This window comes from Phallusia mammillata, chromosome 6 (genome assembly GCF_965637545.1).
Source record: "Phallusia mammillata chromosome 6, kaPhaMamm4.hap1.1, whole genome shotgun sequence".
Classification (NCBI taxonomy): Eukaryota; Metazoa; Chordata; class Ascidiacea; order Phlebobranchia; family Ascidiidae; genus Phallusia; species Phallusia mammillata.
The window spans coordinates 14,075,680-14,103,391 of record NC_137257.1 but is presented as its reverse complement, the minus strand read 5'-3'; the positions used below and the strand labels follow the sequence as shown (position 1 = coordinate 14,103,391).

The 27,712-nt window shown below is 38.3% G+C and overlaps 2 protein-coding genes and 1 pseudogene across 2 annotated transcripts; 2 read left to right on the top strand and 1 right to left on the bottom strand.

Moving 5' to 3' along the window:
- Positions 1 to 11,723: 11,723 nt before the first annotated feature.
- On the bottom strand, positions 11,724 to 13,505 carry LOC145234333 (general transcription factor II-I repeat domain-containing protein 2B-like). Its single transcript, XM_080099072.1, has one exon. The coding sequence runs from the start codon at positions 13,503 to 13,505 to the stop codon at positions 11,724 to 11,726; it is 1,782 nt and encodes a 593-aa protein (XP_079955198.1).
- Positions 13,506 to 17,827: 4,322 nt separating this feature from the next.
- Positions 17,828 to 19,926, top strand: LOC145234332 (uncharacterized). Its single transcript, XM_080099071.1, has 2 exons — positions 17,828 to 18,041; positions 18,180 to 19,926. Exons 1-2 carry the CDS (start codon positions 17,828 to 17,830, stop codon positions 19,568 to 19,570), a joined length of 1,605 nt encoding a protein of 534 aa, XP_079955197.1. The 3' UTR covers positions 19,571 to 19,926.
- A 3,992-nt stretch (positions 19,927 to 23,918) lies between these two features.
- LOC145233812 (uncharacterized) lies at positions 23,919 to 27,686 on the top strand (annotated as a pseudogene).
- Positions 27,687 to 27,712: the final 26 nt, after the last annotated feature.

Genomic DNA, 27,712 nt, shown 5'->3' with positions numbered 1-27,712 from the left:
CATAGGAATGCCTCCAATAACATCTCTGAATGATGTTGGATATTTGGAAACAACCAAATAAGCAATGCGCTCAAGGTTTTTTCTTCCTGGCCTCTCCGTAAACTGAAATGTTTGCACAAATGTCAACAAATACACATATGGAAAAAACTAAACTGCGCTGTTTGGACTGCATGAAAAGTAGACTTATTTTGTATCATTTGCAGGGGCGGCTCGTGCTAGGGTGCTGCGGAGCTGCAGCACCCCCTAGATATTTTCACCTATTATTCCTACCACAACAATACAGATAACCTAAGTATAATTTCCGCCTTGATCGGCATTGTTTTCATTTTTTAAAAAAAATTATGGCATTAATATGTTATCTATGGTGGAACTGCAGCTCCAGTTTCATGACGAATCGTGACGTTTTGCACTTGTGCGCATGCGCACTTGGAAAAGCTACATGCCGGGCGAAATAGGCGACTTGGTGCTGCGGCTCGCGCAGCTCCACCAATCACGCAGCGTGTGAACCGGCCGCTGTAGTTGTGTTATCTGTTCCGGGTCTATATTGTGCTCCAAAACCAAACCCGTTTGCTATATTCTAGGTTTGACGGTCAGTACAGTTAAACAATTTTTTTACCTTTTTTAATTTATTTGTTTGAAGGTTAGTCGTGAATTTTTAAGATGACTGTAAGTGGGCTTCAGTTTTTGCAGTTATCATTGAATTAGAAAGTGTTGAAAAAGGTCATCTAACCAAAGAGTATTAAAAACATGAGATGAAACTTCGGCAAGTCACGTGACTATTTGCATTGTTAAGCGTAATTTAGTTTCGTACGCCGTTCCGCTTCAGTGCATAGAAGTTTTGCATGTTTTTCGCTGAAATTGTATGTACAGGATAGCAGACTGCAAGCTAGTTCAAAACGAGATATTCGGTCGTCAGGCGTTAGGATTTAATTGTTGGCTGAAAAATGATGTTACGTTTTGTCTTATGGTTGTAGTATTTTTGTAAAACCTATAAAAACTGCGATATAAGATGGCTATATATAGTATAATGTGAAACGAGTAAGTCAAAGTTTCAAGACAGTCACTGGGTTGGTTTTCTACAATAAAGCATCTCAGGTATTATGACAAAGTTTTTCAGTTGAGATATGTACTTAGAGTGGTTTATTACCCCAATAAAGTGACATGAATTTGGCAAAATTCACATGTGGTACTCTCAAATGAGAGAAAATGAAGTTATCTTGCAATGTACGGTAATTTGTACGTTTTTTAACTTCCTTTAGGATGGCTTGTTTCACATGATATTTAACTGAAAGATGGATTTAACATATGTTCAGTACGGACAAAGCCATGTACTTTCCCACTGTAGAACTTATGTTATTTTTATGACTAATAAATAAATAGTTTGTCAGGCATGTAAGTATATGAGGGGTTATATTTTTAAAACTTACAAACTTTCCATTAGCAAACAGTTTTGATTATGAAAACAAAATAATATGACAAGAGTGCATGATAACTTGTTTTTTAATGCTACATTTTGTAACAGATTTATACTATGAATACTGTGTTATTTTTTATTATTTTACAGATACTTCTGTTTCTTGTTGTTGTATCAATCCGATCTAAATATTGAATATGAACAGTTGGAATATTGTGTGGAGCCAGTATCAAAAATGAAATACAAAGCCATGAACTGTATGATACATACAATATAAGCTCAAGGCATGTTTGAAATGTTTTGTGTAAAACAGAACACCGAACTTTATCAGTTTACAATCATTTCCAGACAGACTATCAAGCTTTCACTCAGTGGCTCACTCATGTTGGTAGTGTAAGAAGGCTGCTAACCATTGTGCTTCATGGACTAAGTGCCTTATGGTGATATCCCTGACATGCAACTTCTCAGTATTGCTGATTTTTCCTCTGGCGTTCACTGCAATTTCAGAATAAACAACAAACAAACACTTGAAAAAAAGCTGAACTTCGTCGTCAAATTAACTTTGAACTTCTGTTATGCTCATTTAGGCCTGTAAAAGAGCTCAAAAGCTTTTAAAGTACAAGTTTAAATCACTTTCTTTTGTGCTGGTAGTTGCCTAAAACTTACTTAACGTTGATGGGTATTCAATCTTTGGTTGTTTGCTGCTGTCTTCCAAGAAATAAAACAACTTGTAACAGTGTCCGACAGCTGTGAAAATTTATCTTTTGCAAGTAACATTAAATCTAATTAATTATGGCATCCAGATATCACAATGTGTAAACAAAAGAGCTTAGACATGTTTATTAAAAAAATAAGTAATTGAACTTTTTTGCCCTGTTAGAGCTTATCAGACTGCATGCCTGGCAAGTAATGAAAGTTCAAGAACGTTAAAAAATCGCACTTATCTTTGCTGGTTGCAGAATTTAAAGATTATAACAGAAGCTTTATGAAAGTCATTTTGCAAGAAAGGTTTATCAAGTTTAAAGAGCTCTTCTGGCAAATGTGATTTTATTCCGACGTTTCGACGTCCTATCAGGTTCACCCTGATGAAGACGACCTGTATAGGACGTCGAAACGTCGGAATAAAATCACATTTGCCAGAAGAGCTCTTTAAACTTGATACTATGCCTGGCAGCAATAGCTTATATAAGAAAGGTTTATTTTTGCACGAAATTTTACATTTTTTCGTAAAAACTTTAAGCATGTAAACGCAAAACTTAAGCAAAGACCTAATTTGCTTGATGTTCATAAAGCATTTTTTTACAGTTTTGTAAGATGGAATTAGTCCCTTTGCTTCTTTGTATATCAGCAGTGGCTGACTAAATGAAACCAAGGTCTCTTGCCATCCCGTCCGTAGAAGAGTGCGAATAAACGAAAATAAACAACATTTAGTACCACCATACTGCTATAGGCGATTTTTTTTGCCTTTCGCACTAAATTCGCAACATGCGATGTTAATTACAAACACATACGGCTCGTTTTGCAAACGACACACAAAATGTTGAACAAACTTCTATGCACTGAACCGTGACGGAGGACGAAGGAAAAGTCCATTGTTACGTCAGAGGTTCCACTCATGTTTTATAATCTCTTTGATCTAACACTTTGAAAAGTCACGATTAACCTTTATAATAAAAACCTGAATAAAAAGTTAAGAAAACTGGGATAAAACATCGCAACCACAAGAACTACTTACACTGTGAAGTTAAATGCCTCACTGAAATTCAGGCAATATTAAATGCAGAACAAACAATTGCACAAGCAACAGGAAGTTTGAAATACCTTAGTGATGACAATTTCAAGTTTTGGTTTCTTAACACACCATGTGGACAGTATTTGCAACCAAGTGCAATCATGTGTATTGATATAATGGACATGTTATGTTTCTTTAAACAGTAGCTGCTAAATTGCTTCACAGAAAATGTTTCTGAAGAGTGAACATTCTACAGGGGAGATAGTAGTGACCACCAAACATATCCTGTTGTTAGAAAAGTTACTGAAACTTTAAAAGGAAAAGCCAGTTAGCCAGCCATTTCCATGAGTCTCTCAAAGGCAAAACGGTTCTTGAAAAGGATGTCAACACTGAAAAGGATGCAAACTTTTCTAAGGAACACCATTATTTCCAAAAAGAATTGCACTTGCAGTGATAGCACTAAATAGAAAAAAAACAGTTTCTTGGTTGTCATTTGGAAATCAAGGAAGAAGCTATCAATTATTTTGCTTAAACTATAGCTTTATGATTCATTTTGGTTGTAAAATAGAAGCACAAGGTTTAATAATATGGTTTAAATTTAAGTGAGAGTGTTGTAATTTTCAAACCTTGCAGAGTTTTGTACTTCAAAAAAGGAATTATAAGCTATTTGCCACCAAATAAAGCAGCAAGTTTAGCAGTTAAGAAACTTACAAACAATTAATAGTTGTACACAAGAAATTAGAAAAGATGTTGAATAAACAAGTTCTGACGCAAATGTAATGTGGTTGTTGAATTTGTCAGTTATGATACAAGGAAAAAGCTTTATGGCTATTTTTTGTGTGGCAATTACAATCTGTGACGTGTAATGGAATATGTTGAAAATGCTGACTGTGGCTATAAGGTACTTAAATGATACATGACCATATTAATGACTGAATAGCAAGTGTGTTAGTTAGTAGTCATTGTTATAACCAGTTTTACTTAAATGTTGTCCAAATGAAATACTTCGACCTTTTTCGACTCATTTATTAATAATTTTTTTCTACATACTGTTGTTGTGTTTTACTTTTCTCAAAAATTTTTTTTTCTTTTCTCAAAATGGCATTGGGTACTCGATTTTCTTGAAGAACATTCATTAAAGCCCCGGAACCTTTTTCCCAAGGTACTGTGTACTCATGTATCCACTGAACACCATCTATTTAATCATTAAACAAATTAGCTTTAGGAACCATTTTTACTTACCCTGATTCACCAAGGAAGTTTTAAGCAATTTTCTTGCTTGCACCAGTGTAAACTGGACAAGCAAATCATCCAGTTCCAAATGCTGAAAATCATCAGTGGTAATAACACCCAGGTTGCTTAAATGGTTCAAACATAATTTAAGTTTTGTTTCATTGGTTTACAGTTCTGGCAATGTTTTTTTAAGTATTCCTCCATTTTCTGTTAGAAACAAAAGTTTAAAACCCTGATCATATCAAACGTTGACAAAAACACTCATAACTTCAATGTTGTACACAGTTTAAGGAATTCTCAAAAATAAACTATCAATACAAACACATAATAAACCAAAACGTTGAAAATGATCCAATTTGTAAACATCATAATGTGGATAAGCATGAGCAATTTGATTAATTATAACAAAATGAATTTGACTGCCAGAGCTTGAATCATTGAGACTTGTATCATGGCGGCCAATACAATGCAAGTTGCTATGACAGCGAGACAAGCGTGATGTAAAAGAGGATATGATACTGTACGTCTTTGAGCATTTATCGACAGGACATTGAATTTCATAACCTTGTCGTATATAATGCTTTGTATGTTTTATAAGTTATTTCAGGCAATCAAAACCTTTCCCACATATTTCTACACTACACACTAAACTTAAGTCCATTACAGAAGTTTTTAGCTTTAATCAAAAAAGATTTACCGTTTTGTAAAAAAAAAATCTGCACCTCTCTCTGTATACAGCAACTGTAAACACCGTACAAAATAAAACCTAACATTAACTCTAAAAAAGTAACACTATCTGCATCTGCCAGCAGCAACCTACGCTCACACAGAACCTCCGCGGTCGCGCATAAATGCAGTCTGCATTTTGAGCGATTCTGATTGGATAACGCATTCATCCATATCAGAACATGCTTGAATTACGGTCACGTGGACGTAAAAAAAACTTACGTATCGAGTCCGTAAAAGATTACGTATGTTTTTCCAGTAAAATTTACGAGTTTTTTTTTACAGTGTACTTTACAAGGCGGTCAATGTATGTGCCAGCTTGATCTTGGCGACGTGATTCCTGTAGATCTCCGAGTAGAATGCAATGTTCTTGGTGGTGTCTTGGTTGCAGTTTCTTCAAATGCGTGGCCGAACCACAATCGGATGGCACCAATTTGCAGGGACGAGGGTGCGCGCGTGCTGTGTTATTGTTTACTCGAAAGCTCGTTAATTCTTCTGCGTCTCGTGGCTCGTATCGGTCGTCTGCAGTAGCGAGTAAGTTCATTATTACGATTGTTAACGCTTGCTGCATAGAGCCGACATGGTCCACAAAAGATCAATTTAGTTCTTGTATTTTATTCTGGTTACGCAACACACATCAAGTCTCATTTATCTCAATGAAAGGATACGATGGAAAAAGAGAGATCAACGATAAACATTGGCTTTTAAACTGAAACTCGTTTTTCGTGCCATCATTCCAGAACAGTACCTTCTTTTACTCACATCAGTTATTAGTTTGTTTTAAGTTAAACGTTTGCAAAGATATGCAGCACTGCAATGGATTGCACAACTATTTCGAAACACTCTGTTTACGCATCAGCCTGTCTTATGGTCAGGCTGTTGGAACATATGAGTAAGACGGGAACATGTAACAACGACACTGAATATGTGCTTCCAATAGTTACTGAATCGTGAGAACCGATGGAACAGTAAAGTTACACCGCTCGATACCATATGTCGCAAAAGCAGCATATGAATTCCATGGAACGAAAAGTCATGGTTGCAAAGTTAAAATTTTCCATTACTTAATGCTTAGCCAAACCAAAGTACCAAAATGATGGTTTGAAAGCACGTGACCGCTACACTTGATAATTTAACCACTTTTTTGTAAAAGTAATCGCTGTGAAATTTGGAACACACACTTACGCTTTTTTCCCCTTTTACGTGGAGTGTCGGAATCACTGCTATCTGTAATCACATACAATTAATTAAACAAAATTACACCAGATAATGCTAATCATTTGTTTGTCAAACATACCTTCTGGTGACTGAGAAATCAAAAGTCAAGGGGCTGTAAGTGGGGAATCTCTCAATATTTTATCCCCCGATTTTGGGTAATGTTTAGCAATGGCACTTGGAATAACTGGCTCACCACCCTGCCCACTTCTTGTTGACATATCTTTAAACTTTCTATACTCTCTCTTTAAACCCTGCATCTTTTTAATGCAACTGTGGCAATCTCTCTGATACCCTTTTGAACTCATCTGCTCTGCAATGAGCATAAATATTTCTCTGTTGCTTTTGTCCTCTTTTATCATACTTTAAACTGACTCATCTGCCCACAGGTCAATCAGGAAGTCAATTTCCTCTACCGACCATTAAACACCTCGCGTTTTTACACTTAAAGCTGCTGAATCCATTGCTATATTTGTCAAAACCTTCAAATACAAATGAACTGAAAGTTTTAAAAGTCGCTTGCGTTTGCATGCACAAGTAACGTCCGTCTGATGTCGGGGCAAAAAGCCGGTACAACAACTTCAAACTGTTGTGACAACGAAGCGTTCATATTGCGCCTTTTGTAACGAAAAATGCCAAACTTGAAAGCGATACGCGCTGTTGGTGAACGCAAAAGTTAGAAACCACGCGGCCAATTTGGACGCTCTGGTTTGGACGGCAGTTTTCAAAACAAATTTGGGACTTCTATGTTTGAACGCTGTGGTTTCATCGCTAGTTACCAGACCGAACCCTATTGTGAACTTCAAGTTACGAAACTAAGTTTTGGATACCAGTTACCAAATCTGTATTTGAACGAACCCTTAGAGGGGTGTTAACAGCCTCATGACGTCAGAGGCATCAACGGTTGTTGCTTAAAAGCCCCCCAGTGGTCAAAATTTTAAACATTGGCCGACTTGGACAAAATTTACAGGACTGTTGATTGGGTTATTGTGGTTTGATATTTTTTAGCTTAGGATTAGAGACCAATTAGTTACCCCACTAGCCCCCTAAAAAGGGTGACTTGTTTAAGAAGTGTTCGAATGGGATGAAATTTGGCCAGTTTGTTCATTGTACCACTGTTAGGTGTTGATTGTTGTTTTCCAACCTGTAGCCCCAACATTTACCCGCTAAATTTTTTAAACAATGTCTGAATTGGATAAAACTGGAAAGCGTGTAGAGTATGCCATTTATAGGTGCTGGTTCTTGTGTTCGACCCTGCAGCCATATCATTTACCCCACTAGCCCCCTACAATAGGTGAGTTTTTTAACAAAGTCTGAATTGAATGAATTTAGGACAGCTTGTGCAATTTGCCGGTAATAGCAGCTGATTGTTGTTTTAGCCTAATTTTTTGCTATTATACCCCTAGCCTATTTTCACTTTTTTCGGATGGAACATACAATAGAAAAACCTTGAAAATGTCCGAATGGAATGAATTTTAGATAGTTTGTACTCCACATAGCATGTTTTGTTTATGCTCAGTACCAATCACTGTGTTTGACCTTATAATTAGGGATGGCCCGATAGTACTGTATCGGCGCCGATACCCGATGCTTCGAGCAGTATCGGTACTCGTCCGATACTTTAGCGGTATCAGTACAAGTACCGATACTTTTTTTGAGACTTTATTATGTGTAAAATTGAAAATGAAAGGAGGCAAAAAAAACAACCATCGGCTGTGATAAAATATTTATGGGACTACATTTAAAAAACGCGTTCGTTTTGGATTTAATGAAATAAGATGACCTTATTCGCTACAGCGACTTAATGCCGCAACACGTTTTTTAGGCCCGCGTTAATTGCGAGCAAGCGTCACAACGCACTAAGTTTAGTGTATTTACACATTTCCATCCAAGTGTATTTAGACATTTCCAGTGTTATCAGTGACATGTTATTTTCTATGCCTTTAGGTGAACTTGTAAAAATGGCTTGCAAAAATCAAAGTGCTGTGTGGGATCATTTTATGAAGTCCGAAACTGATTTGTCTAAATGCACATGCAATCATTGTGGTGCAATTCTTGCCCGTGGTGGTAATAGTTCTAGGTCATGGTCCACTTCCAACCAGCTAAAACATCTTCAGTGTAGGCATAGAGACATTTTTCTGTCTATGAGAGCAGCAGAAGTCAGTCAGGTTGGAAACCAAACAGTTGGGAATAAAAATCAAGCAGACATAAGATGTTCTCTTTCGAAACTTGGAAGGCTGGCCAAAGACAGCCCAAAACACCAACAGTTAGAAAGAAGTTTGTGCACAATGATATGCAAGGATATGCAACCATTCAGCATAGTTGAACATGAAGGTTTCAAAAAATTTTGTCAAGTTGCTTGTCCACGTTTTCAACTGCCAAAGCGCCAAGATTTCCTTTGTTTTGGTGCCTGGTTTATACACAGAAATTAAAACAAAAATTGAGAAAAGTTTATTTAATGTACATAGTGTGTCTGTGACCACAGATATTTGGAGTTCATGTCAAGTAAGCATACCTTTGAGTTAGTTTATTTGATATGGATTTAATTCTTGTTACATCAAATTTTTTAGACAGAAGGCTATCTTGGTGTAACATTGCATTGGATTGATGAGGATTTTGTGAGACAAAACAAAGTTATTGGTGCTGTAGGTTTTCCAGGCAGTCACACAGGAGAGGCGATTTCCAATGCCTTAAAAGATATTTTTGTTGAATGGAAAATTGATGGAAAAGTTTGTGCGATATTAAGAGATGGTGCCAGTAATATGGTGTCTGCAGCTAAGTAGGGAAGACTAGACTATGTTATTGGGTTTATAAGGCCTTAACAATCAGTTTTTATTTAGAAAATTGGAAATTGCAAACTTCAGTTGCTCAGCCCATGTATTAAATCTAATTGTATCAAAAGGGTTGGACTCCCAGAAAGTAGTTAAGGATTTATTGGCGAAATTACGTCGGATAAGTGGGCACTTCCACCATTCCACATTGGCAAGTTCCAATTTCAAAAAGTTTCAAGAGTGCAGTGGAACAATTCCACTCAAACTTGTGATTGACAATAATACACGCTGGAATTCCACTCTGGCAATGTTGGAGGTAAGACGTTTTGCAGCATGTAAAAGTTGTGACCAAGTGTCGAAATCTTTTCAGCGCTTCCAGAGACTCAAAGTTTCTTTGGTTCAGTATGCATCTGAATTTGACCTGCCTTGTGACATAAGAGCTGGTGATTGGGTACAAATCACAAAGTTAATAGAACTTCTTGGGCCATTCAAAACTGCAACTGAGCAAGTGAGCAAAGAAGATGGTTTTGCCTCTGAAATTTTTCCAACAGTGATGGCTGTTTCAAAACAACTGGAAATGCTTAGCATGCCAGGAATTGAAACGATGAAGAGGACAATATTAGCGGTAGGTTTGTGGTAGCAGTTAAGTATGTGTATTGAACTCATGTTATGTTTGTTCACAGGACATTGAACGTAGAATTCAGGGATTTGATAAACAGCTAATTATGGTCACATTTTTGGACCCTCGGTATGTTTTTGCATTAAACTTTTGATTAAAAGTTTTCTCACACTGTTTGTTTGTTTAGATTTAAGGATAGACCTTTCAATGATTTGATGAAAGATGTTGGTAGAACACTGCTTCAACAAGCAATCAAAAGGAGGAAAAGGGGCCAAGCAATATTTACATGTACAGAAATAAATGAGGACCAGTCATCTTCTGATGAGGAACCTGCCCAGCAAAAAGAAAATTCAAATGTCCACAAAAGCAACATAACTAGTTTGTGGAGTAACCTTAACTTGTCAAACACAGAGGACAGGGACAGTAGCAATGAAGTTTATATTCCTACCTTCGGTCTCCAGTTGTGGATACTGGGGAAAGTGTTTGTGAATTTTGGAAGCTTAACAAAGCAAATTTTCCTGCATTATTTGATTTAGCAAAATGTTTTTTAGGCCTGCCATCCAGTAGTGTTGCTTGTGAGCGATTATTTTCTGTTGCTGGTAATATTGTGTCTCCTTTAAGAAACCGTTTGTCACCAGAAAATGTAAACAAACTTATTGTCATCAAGCACAATGTGTGAAATGATAACAGATTACTCATTTCAATTTCTGATTACTGTAAAAAAATGTTTAGTGCCAGTAGTTTAGTGTTGTTTCTTGGTGCTAAGACTAAAATGGTGTGTTTTGTTTAAGTGATTTATTAGACTGAGTGTGTTGTTAAATTAACTGTGATGGGAAAACACATTACAAATACATCAGTTTGAAAATGTTTTTGCTTGTTTGTAAAGTATCGGGTATCGGATCGCAGTACTTTTGGGGTAAAATATCGGGTATCGGTATCGGTTCAAAATATTGGTATCGGGCCAACCCTACTTATAATACCAAACTTTTACATGGTTATTTCTTGAAATGCATTATTGCGGCCCTCCAAGGGTTTTTGTGCGGCCCGCGAACCAACTTTTAAAATATAAGTGTTTAACTCAGGTGGCCATTGTTTTCGCGTATAGTTAGAGTAAAGTATAGTTGGTTCTTTCACTTTGCTACACTGTTTGTCACATAAAAATGTTTTCAAGCACATAATATTTTTGTTGTTATTACTCGAACAAACGTTCCAAAAGTGCGGCCCTCGACTAACTTAAAAAAAATTTTTGACCCTCAAGGAAGTTTGAGACCCCTGATTTACAACTTTGTATCTATGGGGACCCATGAGTTTCTGCCTACTGAACAACTAATGTTATAAAAGACAGTGTGTGTGATATGGGACCCAATATGAAATAATATATTACTTTTTTCAAATAGTTTACAGTGTACATGCAAGGGCAATATGTGCTAAGCCACCCTTCTAGGTTTTTGCACAAACATATCACAATATGTATACACAATAAAATAACAATATATACATATCGCAACTTGACCCTGAACTTGTTTACAGTATTTGTGGCTTGTTTTAAACTGAAGGACACCAAAACTGGCTTCCAAAAATGGAAAGCAACTGTTTGCTTCCATCTTAGAGTTGCGGCCATTATATGGACATTTAATTTCAACAATGCTAATCATAACCTAAACCAGGGTTGTCCAAACTTTATGGGACGCGGGACGCATTCGGCAAGGAAATTAGATCGCGGGCCGCAGTTGACATTTTTCCTCTTATACACTGTCTCACCGTACCAGATGTAAAGTAAAACACGTACATGTGTAAATGAATCTTTATATTTATCATAAAAACATATTGGGGAATAGATTAAAGAAGCTAAGATGTGAATACTACGAATAAGAGAGTTTTGGAAATTTTGAGCAACGTCAGTAGACCAGGAAACCTTAAAAATAACTGACAAGTATGAATAAGAATAAACCATAAATTTATTCGTAAAAAATATTTAAGGAAGTACGTAAAACGGTACAGTTTACTTAAAATTCAGTGAGATGGGTGTGCCTGTATTTTGGAAGCCAGCTCAACTGAGGTTAAGGCTAAACGAAGGGAGGCTTCGAGAGATGTTTGTTTAAGTAGATTCCTCTCTTTGGATTTAATCGACTTCATTGCGGAAAATGCTGCTTCACAAAGGTAGGTACTGCCAAACATTGACAGCAAGTGCAATCCAAAACGGCGTAAATTAGGATAATGCTCTTCAGAAAGAAGAGGCCAAAATTGAGTGATTGGCAGTGTAGCTTTGCTTAATAAAAACTGGTCACTTTGCAAGTCACACAATTCAAGCTGCAAATCGTCATCGGCTTCTGATATAGTTATAGTCAGCGGAGCATTGAATACATTGAAGTTTTTCTCAAGGTGCCGGAAATCTTGAAATCGCTTGTTGAAGTCTTCAATCAGGGTATCAAGAGTTTCAACAAAGCAGCAGAAGTTATTGTCCTCTATTTCTTTAGAAATAACGTCACAACTTGGAAAGTGAATCAGAATGTTACTTTGCAGATTACTTTTGAAGAGACATAATTTTTTGCGGAAGCCATCTATGAAACCATACAGAGAAGCAATTGTTTGATTCCTACCCTGTAAACTTAAATTGAGCTTATTCAGATGCTGAGTAATATCCGTGAAAAATGCTAGACCTTTCAGAAAGTTGACGTCTTGCAATAAACCTTTAAACCCATCAGTGTCTGCATTCAGTTCTTCTAAAAAGTTTAGAATCTCATTACGCAGACTGAAGAACTGCTGCAAACATTTCCCAGCACTAAGCCAACGAACAGTAGAATGGAGTGAAACGTCAGAAAATTCTGTATCCAAATCTTTCAAGAAATCAACAAATAGACGATGTCTCAGCGCTTTATTACCGCCTCTAATGAAATTAATAATTTTCATTACATGCTGCATCACATCAGATAAACGTATACAGCGACTAGATAACGATTCTTGATGAATAATGCAATGAAGCATTGGGCAGTCGACTCCAGCATCTCTCAAGTACCCTATAACCCCTCTTTTAGCTCCAGTCATTGATTTGGCACCATCTGTAACGATGCAAGAGCATTTCTGAAATCCACCATACTTGCTCACTAAAGAATTCAGCGCTTCATAAATATCAGATCCTTTCGTAGTGGTAAAAAGTGGGAGTAAGCCGAGTAACTCCTCACTGACATTAAACTGTGAGTCAATACTTCTAATAAAGACAAGCAACTGGCTGACATCCCTTATATCTGTGCTTTCATCAAGAGCGAGAGAAAAATAAACACACTGCTGAATTTGATTCATGACCTTCTCCTGAACGAAATTGCTAAGCTCTTCAACACGTCTAGCAACAGTTTGATGCGAGAGTGGAATTTTTTCAAACCCACGAGCTGCATCGTTAAAGCCCATGGCCTTTCCCATAGGTATTGCACATCGCTTAATGAGATCACCGTCAGAGAATGCCTTTTTGGATTTAGCCATCAAAAGTGATACATCATAAGAAGCAATGGTTGTAGAAGACAAAGGCTTCACTAATTGAAACATGTTTTCTTGGCGCTTACGCAGGTTTGATTTGAGATCATTGAGTAGGGCTCGCCGCGCCTCACCAGTGTATTTATCATAGCCAGTGACATGAAGAGTGCTGTAGTGTCGTTGTACATTGTACTCTTTCATAACAGATATCATTTCATTACAAATTAAACATAAAACTCGACCACTTTGTTCTTTCACCAGGAATCTCAATTCCCAACTATCCTTGAATTTACGTTTTTCATCAGAGATTTTTCTTTTCTGAGCCATCGTAAAAAATGTGGCACTAAGTCTGAAAAGAAAGAATAAAACAGAATGTAATGGAGGATTAAGTAAAACTGAAATTATAAAGAATATTCTCAGCATAAAGCACACAGCCAATATTGCAGAAAACATTTTATTTAGAAATGCCTGACGTTTCGAGATAAACTTTTCTCATTTTCAAAGGCTACATTGTACCGGTTAGGGTTGGGCTAAACCAGGGGTGGGCAACATACGGCCCGCGGGCCGGATCCGGCCCGCGACGGGATTTTGAGCGGCCCGCGGACAGTTTCCGGTCTTACATGATAATGTGGCCCGCGGCCACAGTCTGCCGCAATCCCCCATTACTTGCTTACTACGTCAAATTACAGTTGTAACGCACAGTAACGCTCCCCAATAGCAAAAAAATTTCCCGCCGTTGTTACCATTGCACCATACGTCCATTGTTACGACATAACTACCAACCGTGTGTGTCCTACTTTAACGGTTTTCTTTGTTTCCACACGTATAGCCTAGTTCAGGCAGGGGTGGGGGACCTGCGGCCTAAAGGCCACATGCGGTCTTTCAGGGCACTAAGTGCGGCCTTCGATGGCAAAATACATTTTTAAGATGTTGATATAACCGACTGCACCAGGCGCTGAAAAAAATAGACAGAAACGTATTTTTGACTTTATTGCAGATTATTTTTTGATTAGTTCCAGGGCAAAACCCATGTGTTCAAACAAGACCCATGTGGTCCCATAGTGGTACATAAAGCGATTTCCATAGTTAGGACTACCAAAAACTCCAGGTTCAGCAATTTCTAGGTTAAATAAATCCTGAATGTTGTAGTGAAGATGAAAATGTAGTGAGGAATTTTAATTAGCTGGGACCGTAAGTCCTACAAACTACGAGGAAATAGCAAAACGACCATTGTGTAAGTCAAAAAGTTTGAACATCACTGCCCTTGGCCTGGGAAATAGTCTATGCGGCCTACACGAGTGTCGATAAATCGTTAGGTAGCTTTTATAAACGAAAAGGTTCCCCACCCCTGGTTTAGGTGGTCAAAAATCCGTTTTAAATCACTGGATAAATACGCGATTAATGTATCGCTTCAGGGATCCGGCCCGCCAAGTACTTCATTTTCCCATATCAGGCCCGCCGACTGGAGAAGTTGCCCGCCCCTGGGCTAAACTGTTGAAAACTAGCATAAGACGTACGAGGCAGAAATTTAAGTTACGTAATAAACAATAACAATGCCTCTTTACCATTGTCTTCATACTTGGTTGTTATGTCACTTATATGCGGATTTTTATAAATTTACCATTTTAAGGTTGTTTTTCTAGGGTCGGCTTATATGCGAGGATATACGGTAATTTTTAAAAGTTTTCTAGAAGAGGCGGCGGGCCGCATTGAAGGAGGTCGCGGGCCAGGCTTTGGACAACCCTGACCTAAACCATCAGGTGTTGCAGCTAAATAGGGATAAGACAAGACCACAAGGAAGAACTGCAATTCCTGAATCTTCAGAAAACTTTGATAAACCAATGGACTTATTGGTCTTTCCATGAATAATGGCATTTGATTGAATGTTTGCAGTGGAATACATTGAAGTGCAGAGCTTGCTCATATCCCTTCAAACAGTTGAATTAATTTAATCTCCAAATCGTGAAGCTGTTAGCCGCCACTCACGTTGAATGTGACACTTTGCATGACAGTCCCTCCTTTCAATTAACTTTGCCTCAGTTTTAGATACCTGATAAATAAATGATAAGTATGAGATAGACACATAACACAGCTATTTTTTGGAGTGAGGGTTGTGACCAAAAATTGACTCTTGACAGTTGACAGTGACTTGACACCGCTTGACACTGACTTGACACTGCTTGTCACGGTTGACACTGCTTGTCACGGTTGACACTGCTTAACATTGACTTGACACTGCTTAAGATCGTCTTGACACGGTTGACGCTACATCAAAACTATAACTTGCTTTGCTGAACAGGGCAGAAAATGCAAACAGCAGAAATCTTCTGCCTTTTTTCCGTCGTGTGTTACACTGCATTGTGGTAGAACCCCATGATTGTTTTTTCGTTTGACACTGTATTAGATTTCTATGAAGATAAGTGTTCTTAAATAGGATAAGACTTGACACGGTTGACACTACGTCATAATTATAACTTGACACTGAGGTTGTCAAGCGATTCTTTGGAAAAGGTGTTTTTGATTAATGAGGTCTTTTGTTTGTTTGTTTGTGTATTTTCAAAATTAGCAATTAAAGAGAGAAAAACTCGCATGCCTGTGATGGCTGACTGAACTTATAAAAGCAGATTTGCAGATAGCAACAGATATAAACATCAGAGAATTTGTTTTGTTTTTCATTTGGCTAAAACAAACAGGTGAGGAATGGCTTTTTAGCCTGTTACTCCCAAGCTGTGTGCCGTTAGGCTGTCTTGTCACCAGCTGCACTTATAAAACCCTAATAGGTTGAAACAGTGCACACTGTCTGCAGCTTATTATTTATGAGCTTGATGCCTTTACATATAACTATTTCCTAATGATAAAACCAATATGAAAATGTTAATCTCAGGAACATTCAACACATTTAGCACTTTGGTCAGTGGTTCTCAAATCTCAACCTTTCATGCACTGTGATCCCCTACCAAAACATGTTTGTAGCAAACTTAACTCTATCTGGATAAATTTTTGGTGCTAAAAATAAACCTCATTATGGACAAAAAGAGTAAATTAAGAAATTAAATCATTTGCAGCACACACCTAATTCTAAGCACTATAAAGAAAATGGCTCACTCACTTTGGTAAATTAATAAACTATTCTTAATGAATCAATACATTACCTGTTTATCAATTCAGCCTTTTTACCCGTTGCTTTTGCACCTCTTTTGTACAACTCAAGTTTTAGTTTGGCAACAGTCCATGCCGAATACATGATGCTACGATTTGCTAGCAATAGCGTGCGACGCTTGAATCAACTCTTCTAGACAAGTTCGACCTTTTGCGCAGCGCACACTTGTGAAAAAATGTGCCCCAATGAACAAACAACAACTCCGAATCAAATATTTACGTTCTAAAATCTGCATCTAACTGGAAAAGCAAATCGTTTCCAGATCTAATCAATATCATCACAAATTTTGTAACAAATCAGCGCGAAGAGGAAAAATGTATTCGTGAGAAATGTGAGAATACTTGTTCTTTAGTCAATGGAAACGTTATGCTATGCCTATGGCACAGTGGGCGAAGTTGTCGTTACAGTCAATTGACCAAGAAAAAGGCCTACTCAGATGCCGACCAAATAAAAATATATTTCATAACAACTACTGTATTGAGTTTTTATTTTAAAAAAAGATTTTCAAAAATTTTATAGCAAAAATTAAGAGGCGAAGGCCAAGTTTTCAAAAGTGTATTAAGGTCAAGTCTTCAAAAGAGTAAATAAAGACAGTCAGTTTGATTTGATTCCCGAGAAATGTCTAAACTTAGTGCATTCGGAAACAATAGAACGGCACAAACAAGAAATGAAAATTTTACACACGAAAAACTGTCCAACATCAAATCAAATGCCTACAATGCCATACTACAATAAAAAAAGCATTGGATTTTTACCCTCAAAGGTATGTGTCGCACCACAAACTAAAAGTGGCGTGGTTACCCCGCCTTTTAATGTCGAGGGTCATATTTTGATTACAACATGGGGTATGCCCCTGCGGGCTTCTCCATGAGTCTCCCTGGGCAGCAGGCCACAGGCGGCTCTCCTCCTCTGGCATCGGTGGCGTCTTCTTCTGCTGTCAGTGCAAGACAGGGCTCGCTCCCGTGAAGCGTGGGAGGAACAGAGTTGTGGGCGGAGACACAGCAGGGCCCACTGCATCCTTTTCACGGGAAACAGAAGTTAGGGTGAAATTTCCCGCCAGGAAAACCCGGATGCTTATTTACATATGGTTAGAGAAGATAATGTTCCCTCTGCAATCAATAGAAGGTATCGTCGAGAGGTTTTATGGCCGAACCGATTATTACCTGTGTACATCAAAAGAGAAAGCACTTGCTGAAAGAATAAATACCATAAAAGAAGTAGAATATGCCAAACTGCATGACCCGGAGTTTACCGATGTTCTGATCGAGCACGTACCAAACAGGCTTGAGTGGGAACCAATATTATACCAACTCGAGCGACGACACAGGGAGGTACGAAAATATTATAAATCGCGGGATCCGTAATATAAAAAAATTAATGGCAAAAGAATCTTCGAAGTAAGAACAAGCGACCTCGGGGAAAACCCGATACCGAAGAATGTCAGAGCAAGGGCCTGAAATTCTTAGTGCAATGGCAATCACCCCATACAATGTTTTCTCTGCCGAAAGTTGCCCACAGAGACCGTGACTGCCCCCAAGAGGACATTGAAGTAGAGGAATTCCCCACTCTTACCATTACCCCAAAAGAATCCACAGTCGCAACGCAGCGGACAAAAGTTTGCAAGGCACGTTCCTCCACAGACTCCATGACCATGTTGGCAACGGCCACTGACACAGGAGAGCCCATGGCCGTGCCATACATTTGTTTGTAAATGGAACCTCTGAATCTAACGTATGTTTGTTCCAAACAAATCTTAAGCCCCTATGTATTTCTTCATGAGTCCATGTGATCCTGTCTTTAACGCTGTAATCATCGAGTAAACGAGACTCCGTTATAACAAGCTCTAACAGCCCTATATCCAAACCTTCGCCGCGAATTGGTAAAGCAAGCGTTATCTTCAGCTTTGAGCACACATACCAATTTTAGCGTCAAAGGAAGAAATCTACTCACTCAACTTGTTATGTTCTGCTTGAGTAATGTAGTGACTGAGTTCAAGGATGCTTACTATAGGCAAACTAGCGGCATTGTCACAGGCGTCAACCATTCAGTTTCGGTTGCAAACATTGCCGTCCACTACATCGTTCAGTCACTCAGGGATGTGATATGTGGTGTTCATCTTTTCAAAAGGTACATAGATGACATATTATGGATATCATCCGGGAGCGAAAATACGAAACAAGTACAAACTTCACTTAAAAAGGGTTTTGAAAACTACGGGCTGACACTTACGTTCAGGGCAGTGTCAACTGAGGAGGAAGGCAAGGCTTTGGAGTTTCTTGACGTAAACCACATCACAACAAAAAGTTCACCTAAAGGTTTCATAACAAGGGACTACATCAAACCAACTGCAAAAGGACGTAGTTTTCTAAACGGTCATTCCCACCACCCGCCGTCGGTTTTTAAATCGATAGTTTTTGGCGAAGCGATTCGCATGCGTCGATTAAACGAACTAGACCAAGATTACCGTAACAGTCTTAACAGACTCAGGGAGAAGTGCTTGCTCTCTGGTTTTCATCAAGGAATGACGGAAGACATGCTACACATCGCAGAGGGTTGGAAAGAAAGGTTTGGGCCGGAAGACAAAAATAGACCTCAAAATCGAATTGTTTGGGCTACGGCATTCCCTGCTTGTGTTTTATTAACTCAAAAAGAGAAAGCTATGGAACCTTTGGCTTCCATTACATACAAAAGGCCACCCACACTGGCACACTTTCTATCCAACTTCAAAGTTTTGTCCATCGGTAAGGCAGGCAAAGACAACGGCACAGGCTCTTCAAGTCCATGCGGAAAATGCGCACTATGTGGTAATTTTGGTAGTCACCAAACTATGGTGTACCATACCACCGTTTTAAAAACGCCCACAGGCAGTATCCAACTTTGCCAAAATCTAACATGTCGCAACTACGGCATTTATGTGGCCACTTGCCGCAAGTGTGGCAAGCAATATGTTGGTCAAACCAAGAACAAGTTCTCCACACGGTGGAATACCCATCGCGCCACTTGGAAAACGTTCGATTGCTCGGCAAACAATGACCGAGCTGCGCTACTGCGCCACTACGCGGAGAACCATAGTGCGATATTAAAGCGTAAACCGCACATCCACCTGTGTTTTTTTGTTGTGTTTGTGCAAATGCCTTCACCCAATCTTTTAGATATTTTTGAAGATAAATGGCTGAACAAAATCAAGGCCGAAATTAACATACAAAAAATGATTCTGCCGCGCGTGAGGTAATCCCATCTTTGTGTTTCTACCCCTTAATGTTTTGTTTCTTCACGCCTAGAGGTTTATTTACTTCCCACCGTGTTCTGTAATGGCTTATCAGTTTATCACGTCTCTTTTTTCTTGCCTTTTCTCGTGTCGCTTGTGGCCACTCGCTAGTCGTGGTTTGCCTCTGTGCTTCGCAGTTGTTTAATTTGTACAGTTTAAAATTTTAAAAAAATTTATAAGTGTTTTAACTATTTTATTTATTTTTTACTACTTTTACCGACAGCCCCTTACATGTTTGCTTTTTTGCAGAAACTGACGATGCCTATTTATTAAGGCGAAATATATATTTCTGTTATTAAAAGAAACGATTTATGCTTTTATCTGTTTTTATGAAACAGTCCAATACTACACTATGGAAATGGAAAGCAACAACAGTCTACCATTTCTAGATCAGTACAACGCGCTATTTACACTTTAAATCTCATCATCCATTATACCAGAAAAGGGCTGTTGTCAAAGCAAAGACCAGGCCGTACGCTTGACGACAGACCCTGCATTGCTCCAATCGGAATTACACAGGGTAAATGAGGCCCTGCGGTTAAATGGCTACCCGAAGTGGATTCTCCGTGATCATAAAAAGGTTTCACGGAAACAGATCCAGTACAAAGAACGTGCCTTCGTCACCTTACCTTACATACCAGGGTTAACAGATATAATCCGTCGTATGTTGACCGATTTCGGTGTATCGGTTGGGGTTGTTAAAGAGCCCCGGCACCGGAAAATTATTTTTTAATATATTATTTATCGCAGTGCTTCCCAACCTTTTCCAGCTCGCGGCCAATTTAAAAAAAATTTTTTTTTGGCGGACCACCGTTTAATATTGCGAAAAATACCACAATGGAAAAGAACTAAAATTGACAGAAAAGAATAACCGCACAAGCAATACTTCTGTTAATGTGAAGTCTGAGCTTGCTGATTTGATATGATTTATGAGATCACTACTACTTTCTGGGAAAAATAAACTATTCATTTTGTAGCCACGCAAAGACCAAATAAAGCTAACAAAGACAGTTACAGCTTCAAGATTTTACAACAAGTACTGTTGTGACGCGACAATTGCAGTTTGTTTGTGTAATAAAGCTTTGTTTAACGCAGTGGCGTAGGCAGTCAAAAATTTTGGGAGGGGCCAAATAATTTGTTATTCGATACCACTTTTTGCTAACGCTTGGCGTGATTTTACCAAACACGTGTCTTGCCAAACTGTGGTTTGACTGATTTATTCAATGTCTGCATAAATATAAAAAAACATGGATTTCGGCTTACAACTTCGCACAGGATGTACCCGCAAAAATCTTTGCATCTTCCAGCAGTGGGGATGAGCGCCCGACAAAAAATGTCATCTCAAACAGGACTCTCAAACCAGCACAAGCGAAAGTACAGCGAAAAATTTATAAACGTTGGTTTCACGTGTATTCTTATAAATGATGAGCCACGTCCTCAATGCGTTGTTTGCTCCGGGGTTCTTGCCAACGAAAGTCTGAAAGCAGGGAAATTGGAACGCCATATTACAACGAAGCATCCGAATTTAATTGACAAACCAACAGCTTTTTTTCGCCCATTAGAAAAGGAATTGTTAAGTCAAAGGAAAACCATAATAAATCACCTCACAATCTTGGAAAAATCTCAAAAGGCATCGTATGAATTAGCATATTTAATCGCAAAAGATAAAAAACCTCACACCATCGGAGAAACACTCATCAAACCTGCTGTTATTGCAATCTGTCAAATTATGAATCGACAAAAGAAGCTTGAAGAAGAATTACTGACGTGCGTGGCAATGTCTGGAACATGCACAGGAAAAGACATATTCTTAGCAGTGGATACAAGACTACAAAGTTATGAATTTTCATGGGAGTGAAAGGGTTGAAACTGGAAGACTTGATATGTTTTCGGAGCTGAACGACTTTATAGAAGAAAATAACTTTTGCGAAAACATTGTGAAGCAATTTTTTTTTAATTAGTCATCTTAATAATCTTTGTCAATGGTTTGAGAAATATTTTCCCGAAGACACCACACCACAACAATCTGACTGGATAGTATCACCATTCACAGTATCAAATACTCACCATCTAGCATCAGATATGATTGAAGCATTGGATGACCTGTCAAGTGATCGCAGTTTAAATATTGCCTTTGATACTAAAAGGACTTTGGCTGAATTTTGGATTTCAGTCGCAAAAGAATATCCGCAGTTATCAGCGGCTGCAATGAATGTTCTTTTGCCATTTGGAACTACATACTTATGTGAAAGGACGTTTTCTGCATTAACTTTATTAAAAGCAAATACAGATCAAGACTAGAAGCAGAGAACGATCTTCGGCTTGCCGTCTCTTGAATTAAACCTCGAATTGATTTGTTGTGTTCTCAACACAGAGCCCACAGTTCTCATTAGTTGGAATAAATACCTTCGTTTACCTCCTGTTGTATGTGCTGAGTTTCGCTTTATTTTGTGCGAGAAAATAGCAACTTACAATAGCATTATAGCAGTCTTAGTATTGATATCTAGTTGCTTAGTATTTTCGACAAACTTACATGCTAACAAAATGCTTGGGTCGCGAGAATTTAGAGCATTTTTTTAGGGTCGCGCCAAAAAGTATTTGCGGAATCCTGCCATAGACTGCCTGTTGTCCAATTATGTTAATGATTTGGTAATGAACATCTGAAGGTGGTATAGCTTTGTTGACACCACCGCCTGTTTTAGTTGATTCTTTTTTCCATTCCGACACTGATTTTTTTTGCAACACTTTTTAAATCCCACCACTTATGTTCCACTTGCTCAATTGTGCGATTAACACCACTGATATTAAATGAATTGACCTGTAAAATATCATAATCTATGTACAGCAGTAAAAAAATATTGTGCAGAAATCTTATCATGCCAAGCTTGTTGTTTTGAAACAACTGTAATTTCTGGTGAAAATGAACCCAGAATGCATTTCGAATGTTTTTCCACTGCATTAACTAATGCTTCTACTTCAACGGCTGTCTATCTTGGAGATCGCCTTTTTACAATTTTACTGCTTTTTGTATCCATAAAGAAATTTCTACTGAAAGTTTACACAATGACTAAACACAAGAAATAAAATTATTTGGCGTAAAACTTGAAAAATAATGCCACGTGAAGCTCAACAACCAACACAAAAAGTCTTTCACAAGATGTCGCATAGCGCGACTTCGTGTTCACTGATCTAGAAAAAAGCCTGGATAGCGCATTCAAGCGGAAAAGTGAAGCCTACATGGAGGGTACGGCGGCCATATTGGCGTTAGGCGGTGGCAGCCATCAGAACGTTATTTGGACTAAATGCAGTGTTAGTGCGAAGTTATTATGTTGTGTTTCATATTTTTATGTTGATTTCAGGTTGTATTAAATATATTGCTCTTAATATATACGCATATTACGCGCTTCTGTGGAGAGAAATTGCTGATGTCGTCGGATTTACATTTTTGCTAATTTACCTACGTAGGTATTTAGCAGCGAAGATACATGTATTTATGCAATTGTTGATGCTTATTTTATCTAAAAAGAGACAATTTGACAAAGATGGAACATGCATTAAACCCAAAAAATAACTTTTATTGCATGTTTCAAATCGTAACTGAGGAATAAAAAAAACTACTTTGTTCTACTTTTTCTGATATTGTCTCCATTGATTTTTCTGACATTTGCGGTTCCTTGAGCAAGATGGTGAAGTCTAACTTTTGTGTAGCATTTGGATATCATTTTAATTAGCTCAAATTTATAATTGTCCATAACAGGGCAATCAAATGAATGATCAGTCCCTGGAACACTTTGGAATGAGGAACATCCATCAACACTGGCAATGCTATTGCTTCTAATATTCCTTTGCCTTTTGGTAATTTGCTATCTGTAGTGACATGCATTTAAATCTTTTTTCTGTTTCGTGGCAAAGTGTAGTTACGCTGGTGAACCGAGTGCTTCAATGCAAATCAAACAGGTTTGTTTTTTGTTTATCTTTCCTGTTTTATAGACAGATAATGTTTGTGTTGCTGGAACATCTGCATAATCATGATCATTTTGGATTCTGGTTTTCGTAATTATACTTTCTAATAACTGCAAAATATGAAATTCTCTTATTTTTAGGCCTGCGAATATTATTTATCACTTTTAAAATATTGGTAGGATCTTGGTTTTGGCAATTGCCATTTTTTGTGATACTGCTTCTCCATAGAAGGCGATTGCATGCCTCTTTAAGTAGCTGAGTTGTTTGTTGAAGCCCCCAACTTTTCGGTCCATTGTACGGGGTGACGCGATTCGGCTAAGATATCTTAACCAGTTGTATGCAGATTACACAAACAGCCTGAAAAGGTTGCAGTTAAAGGCGAGCTGCTCGGGTTTTTCCAAAAGAATGACTGCTGCTGTAGTTGAAGAGGCAAAAGCTTGGAAAGATCAGCGTTATGAATACAGAAGGCACTCCAAGAACAGTACGTGTGTACAGGGCCCTGGAGAGAAAAAAAATATGCTGGTGCAAGTCAATTTCTGGGCCCCCCTTTGAACACTATTTGTGTGCTGATGATCAAGCGTTTAATACGTTTATTCGCCAAAAGAACAAACAAAAGCAAGCTAGCCGCACTCATTAAACAGCTTGGACAATAACGTCAAACCTTTACAGTTTTAAAAACCTAAAATTATTTTTACTGCATGCACTATAGCGTTCGTACAACAAAGTAAACGCTCAAAAGCAAATATTGGTCTTGACATGTACTGTGTTCGCTTAAACCAGGGGTCACCACAAACTTTTTTCAGCGCCAAGACATGGTATTTCTACAATCCCAAAATCTGGTAATGCGACTGTTAAACTGTACAGTTCAAGGGTCGGCAACCATCTTTTAGGCGACGCGTGCCAAAGGCTGAATTTTAAGACCATGGCATGATAAAAACTATAAACAAGCAGTGTAACAGGTTAAATTGTTACTTCAATGTAAACACACAAATCGGTTGGCGTGCCATAAAATACCTCCTAGCGTGCCAACCTTGACACGCGTGCCAGTGGTTGCCGTCCCCTGATATAGTTAGTCTCATCTTACGAGCAATGCTTGTATATTACGTCACAAGTAACCTAGGAAGGCAATTGTTTGCGCACAATGAGCACTTGTAGTCTTGTCTGTGATGTAACAAACTGGCTTTGAATCAATCATAGGCGTTGTAATCTTATGAAACAAGGTAATATCAATTCCACATATCGCGACAGGAAAACTTTCGTAGGGAGTAGTTTAATTTTTGAATGTTACAAAGTTACCAATACGATTTCGCAAACCAAAAAATATGGTCGAGGGCCGGATGAAATGACCACAAAAATATAAAATATATATACTCGGTATACCAACAAAAATACCTACAAATCGCACAGTAAAGTTCTGCTATTGTTTGGTTAAAGCCAACTGAACAGGTTATCAGGTAAAAGATTTCCTGTTTTTGTTGGTATACCGAGTCAAGCCAAGACTTTTCACAGCTGAGAAGACTCAAGTCAAGTCAAGCTTTCGAAAAATGTGACTTAAGTCGGACATGAGACCCCATTACTGCTAATTTGTTTAAAATAATAACTGCTTTGACGGTAATTTTCACAGGTACGTACAGACCAATTAAAAATGTTAATACGAAGGGTCGAAGGCAGAGAGCAAAGTAAACGTCTTCACACACACACACACATAACTGTCGCTTTATCGTTTATGTACGTTAACAAATATGATCCAATAAAGTACCTCGCTTACTACCAAAGCTGTGACCAAATCAAATACGTGTAACAAATGCTACGTCCAGAAAACTCACCAGCACTATGTAGTCAGCGCAAATGTGCATAATTCTTACCAAACAACGGACACAACTGTGGCACAATAAAGTAGAAACATCAATAAGAGATCTCGCTAAAATTCGCGCACATTTCATCACCCTGTAATCTTCAACTTAATAATTATGGGCCCCCTAGACTCTCATGGGCCCCGGTGCGGCGCACCGGCTGCACCCCCCTCTCGTGGGGCCTGCGTGTGTAAAGGAAAGACCAAAGAAACTCGTTTGGGCTCCGAATTTCCAGCGCTACTGCACCTTACAGATAAAGAAAGGGCACTTAAACCCAACTGTATGGTGACATATAAACGACCACCCTCCCTACAACAACTGTTTTTACGCCCTAGGAAACTTGCTTTAGGGCAACTAAACCATTGCGCTCCATTAGGATGCTATCCCTGCGGGCATTGTGCTCTATGTGGCAACCATGGAAACCACAAAACCGGCATGGTTAAAAATACCGCATTTCTGCAAACCCCGATGCGCAGATTTAAGATCTTGCAACATCTGACATGTAGGAGTTATGGCATTTACGTCGCCACTTGCAACTTATGCCAAGAACAATATGTAGGCCAGACAAAAAATCGGTTTGCAACTCGGTGGTGGGGTCACCGCGCCATTTGGGCGAAGTTTGACACTTCGCAGCGCGATGATGGGACGGCGCTTTTAAACCATTATAAAGAACGACACCCAAACGAGTTTGCGAAAAAGCCATCAATTGAAAGTTGCTATTGTGCCGTGTTTGTTGAACAGCCACGTACTGCTGACCTGGATTTAGCCGAAGACAAATGGCTAAACAAAATCAATGCAAAAATAAACATTAAAAAAATGGTTTTACCGAGGTGTAAGTGACGCGTGTTTTTTCCTTCGCCTTTTACGCTTTTACGTCTTTATCTTTCGTGCGTTTTCTTATCTTTCGTTGCGTGTCCAGTCAGTTTAGTCTGTTGGGCTTTCAGTTGAGGATTGATTGTGTGTGCAAAGGAAACTTTAGATTTTTCTATTTTCAATGCCTTTTCTATTTTTAATCGCTTTTATTGCTTTCTAGACACTGAAGATGTTTTTTAGCGAAATTAATTTGTTTTTTCAACACTGATTTTGGCCTGGAAATAAACATTTCCCGAACTTGTGAATCTCAGTTGTTGCTTAAATATATTTTCATTCATTTATGTATTACATTTAATGTTTCAATTCATCATTTCAATAAATACAATTTAATTATCACTTGCTGTAGATGTATGGGTAAATTCTTGAATCTTGTGGAAACTGCATCCTCTCTTAGAGTGATAATTTGGCCAGCATGGTTTATATATTTCTGTAAAAAAACGGTTTGAGCAAACAAGTAAGTGTTTGCTTGGAATTCAGGTTTGCCTACCAATGTGCAGACTTTTCGACAGTCAGATTAAGATGGAAATCTAGACAAATGTATTCTACCTCAAATGAAAATGTGTGTAAAATAGTTATAAAAAACTGGAGTTCTTGCGAGTTTAGAATTAAGAATAAATTACCAATTGGACAACATTAAATAGAGCACATAACCAAGTGATTGTATACTCAATAATCCTGCCTGGAATCGGACCAGGGTCCTTTGCCGTGAAGCAAATGTGATAAACCACTACACCACAGGATTTGACAAAATGTATACATCATTTGGATAAATAGGTAATACTACACCACAATGTATGACTGTGAAGAAGGTCTGCTTGTCTTGTACAAATATAATGGTAAAAAAACTTGTAGTTATATAACAAACACTAACATCATACAACTAAAATCAGCTTCGCCTATGGCCTCAGTTGCCACCCCAATTTTCAAAAAAATGTCAAAAATATATCCTACTTGTGAAATGTACGAGATATCTGCGCTTTGTACATCTCTATTCATCATCACTGCCTTCGCCGTCACTTTACTTCTTCCTTTTTAGCTATTCTTTTGTTGCAACCGAATGCACAACATCGTGTACCTGCTTTGCCCATTGTACCAGGCGATCCTTCCAATATGGCGGCAAAGCCTACGCACAGGCTTCAAAAATCCCCTAATCGTAACGCCTGGTTGCGCTATCCAGGCTTTTTTCTAGATCAGTGCTAATGTTACTGAGTCAGACGTCTTTTTTCTCACGATTTTGACGCATTCTCTCGTTTTTGCGTCAGGCTTTAGCGAGGCGTTTGCGAGGACACTTCGTAATACCAACTACGTTAGCGAGTTTCTCGCTCTTTAAGTCCTCGCTAAAAATTATTTTAGCGAGGAAGTGTTCATAATGCCGCCCCAGAACTGATAAATCTTTATCTGGACTGATTACAGTTTT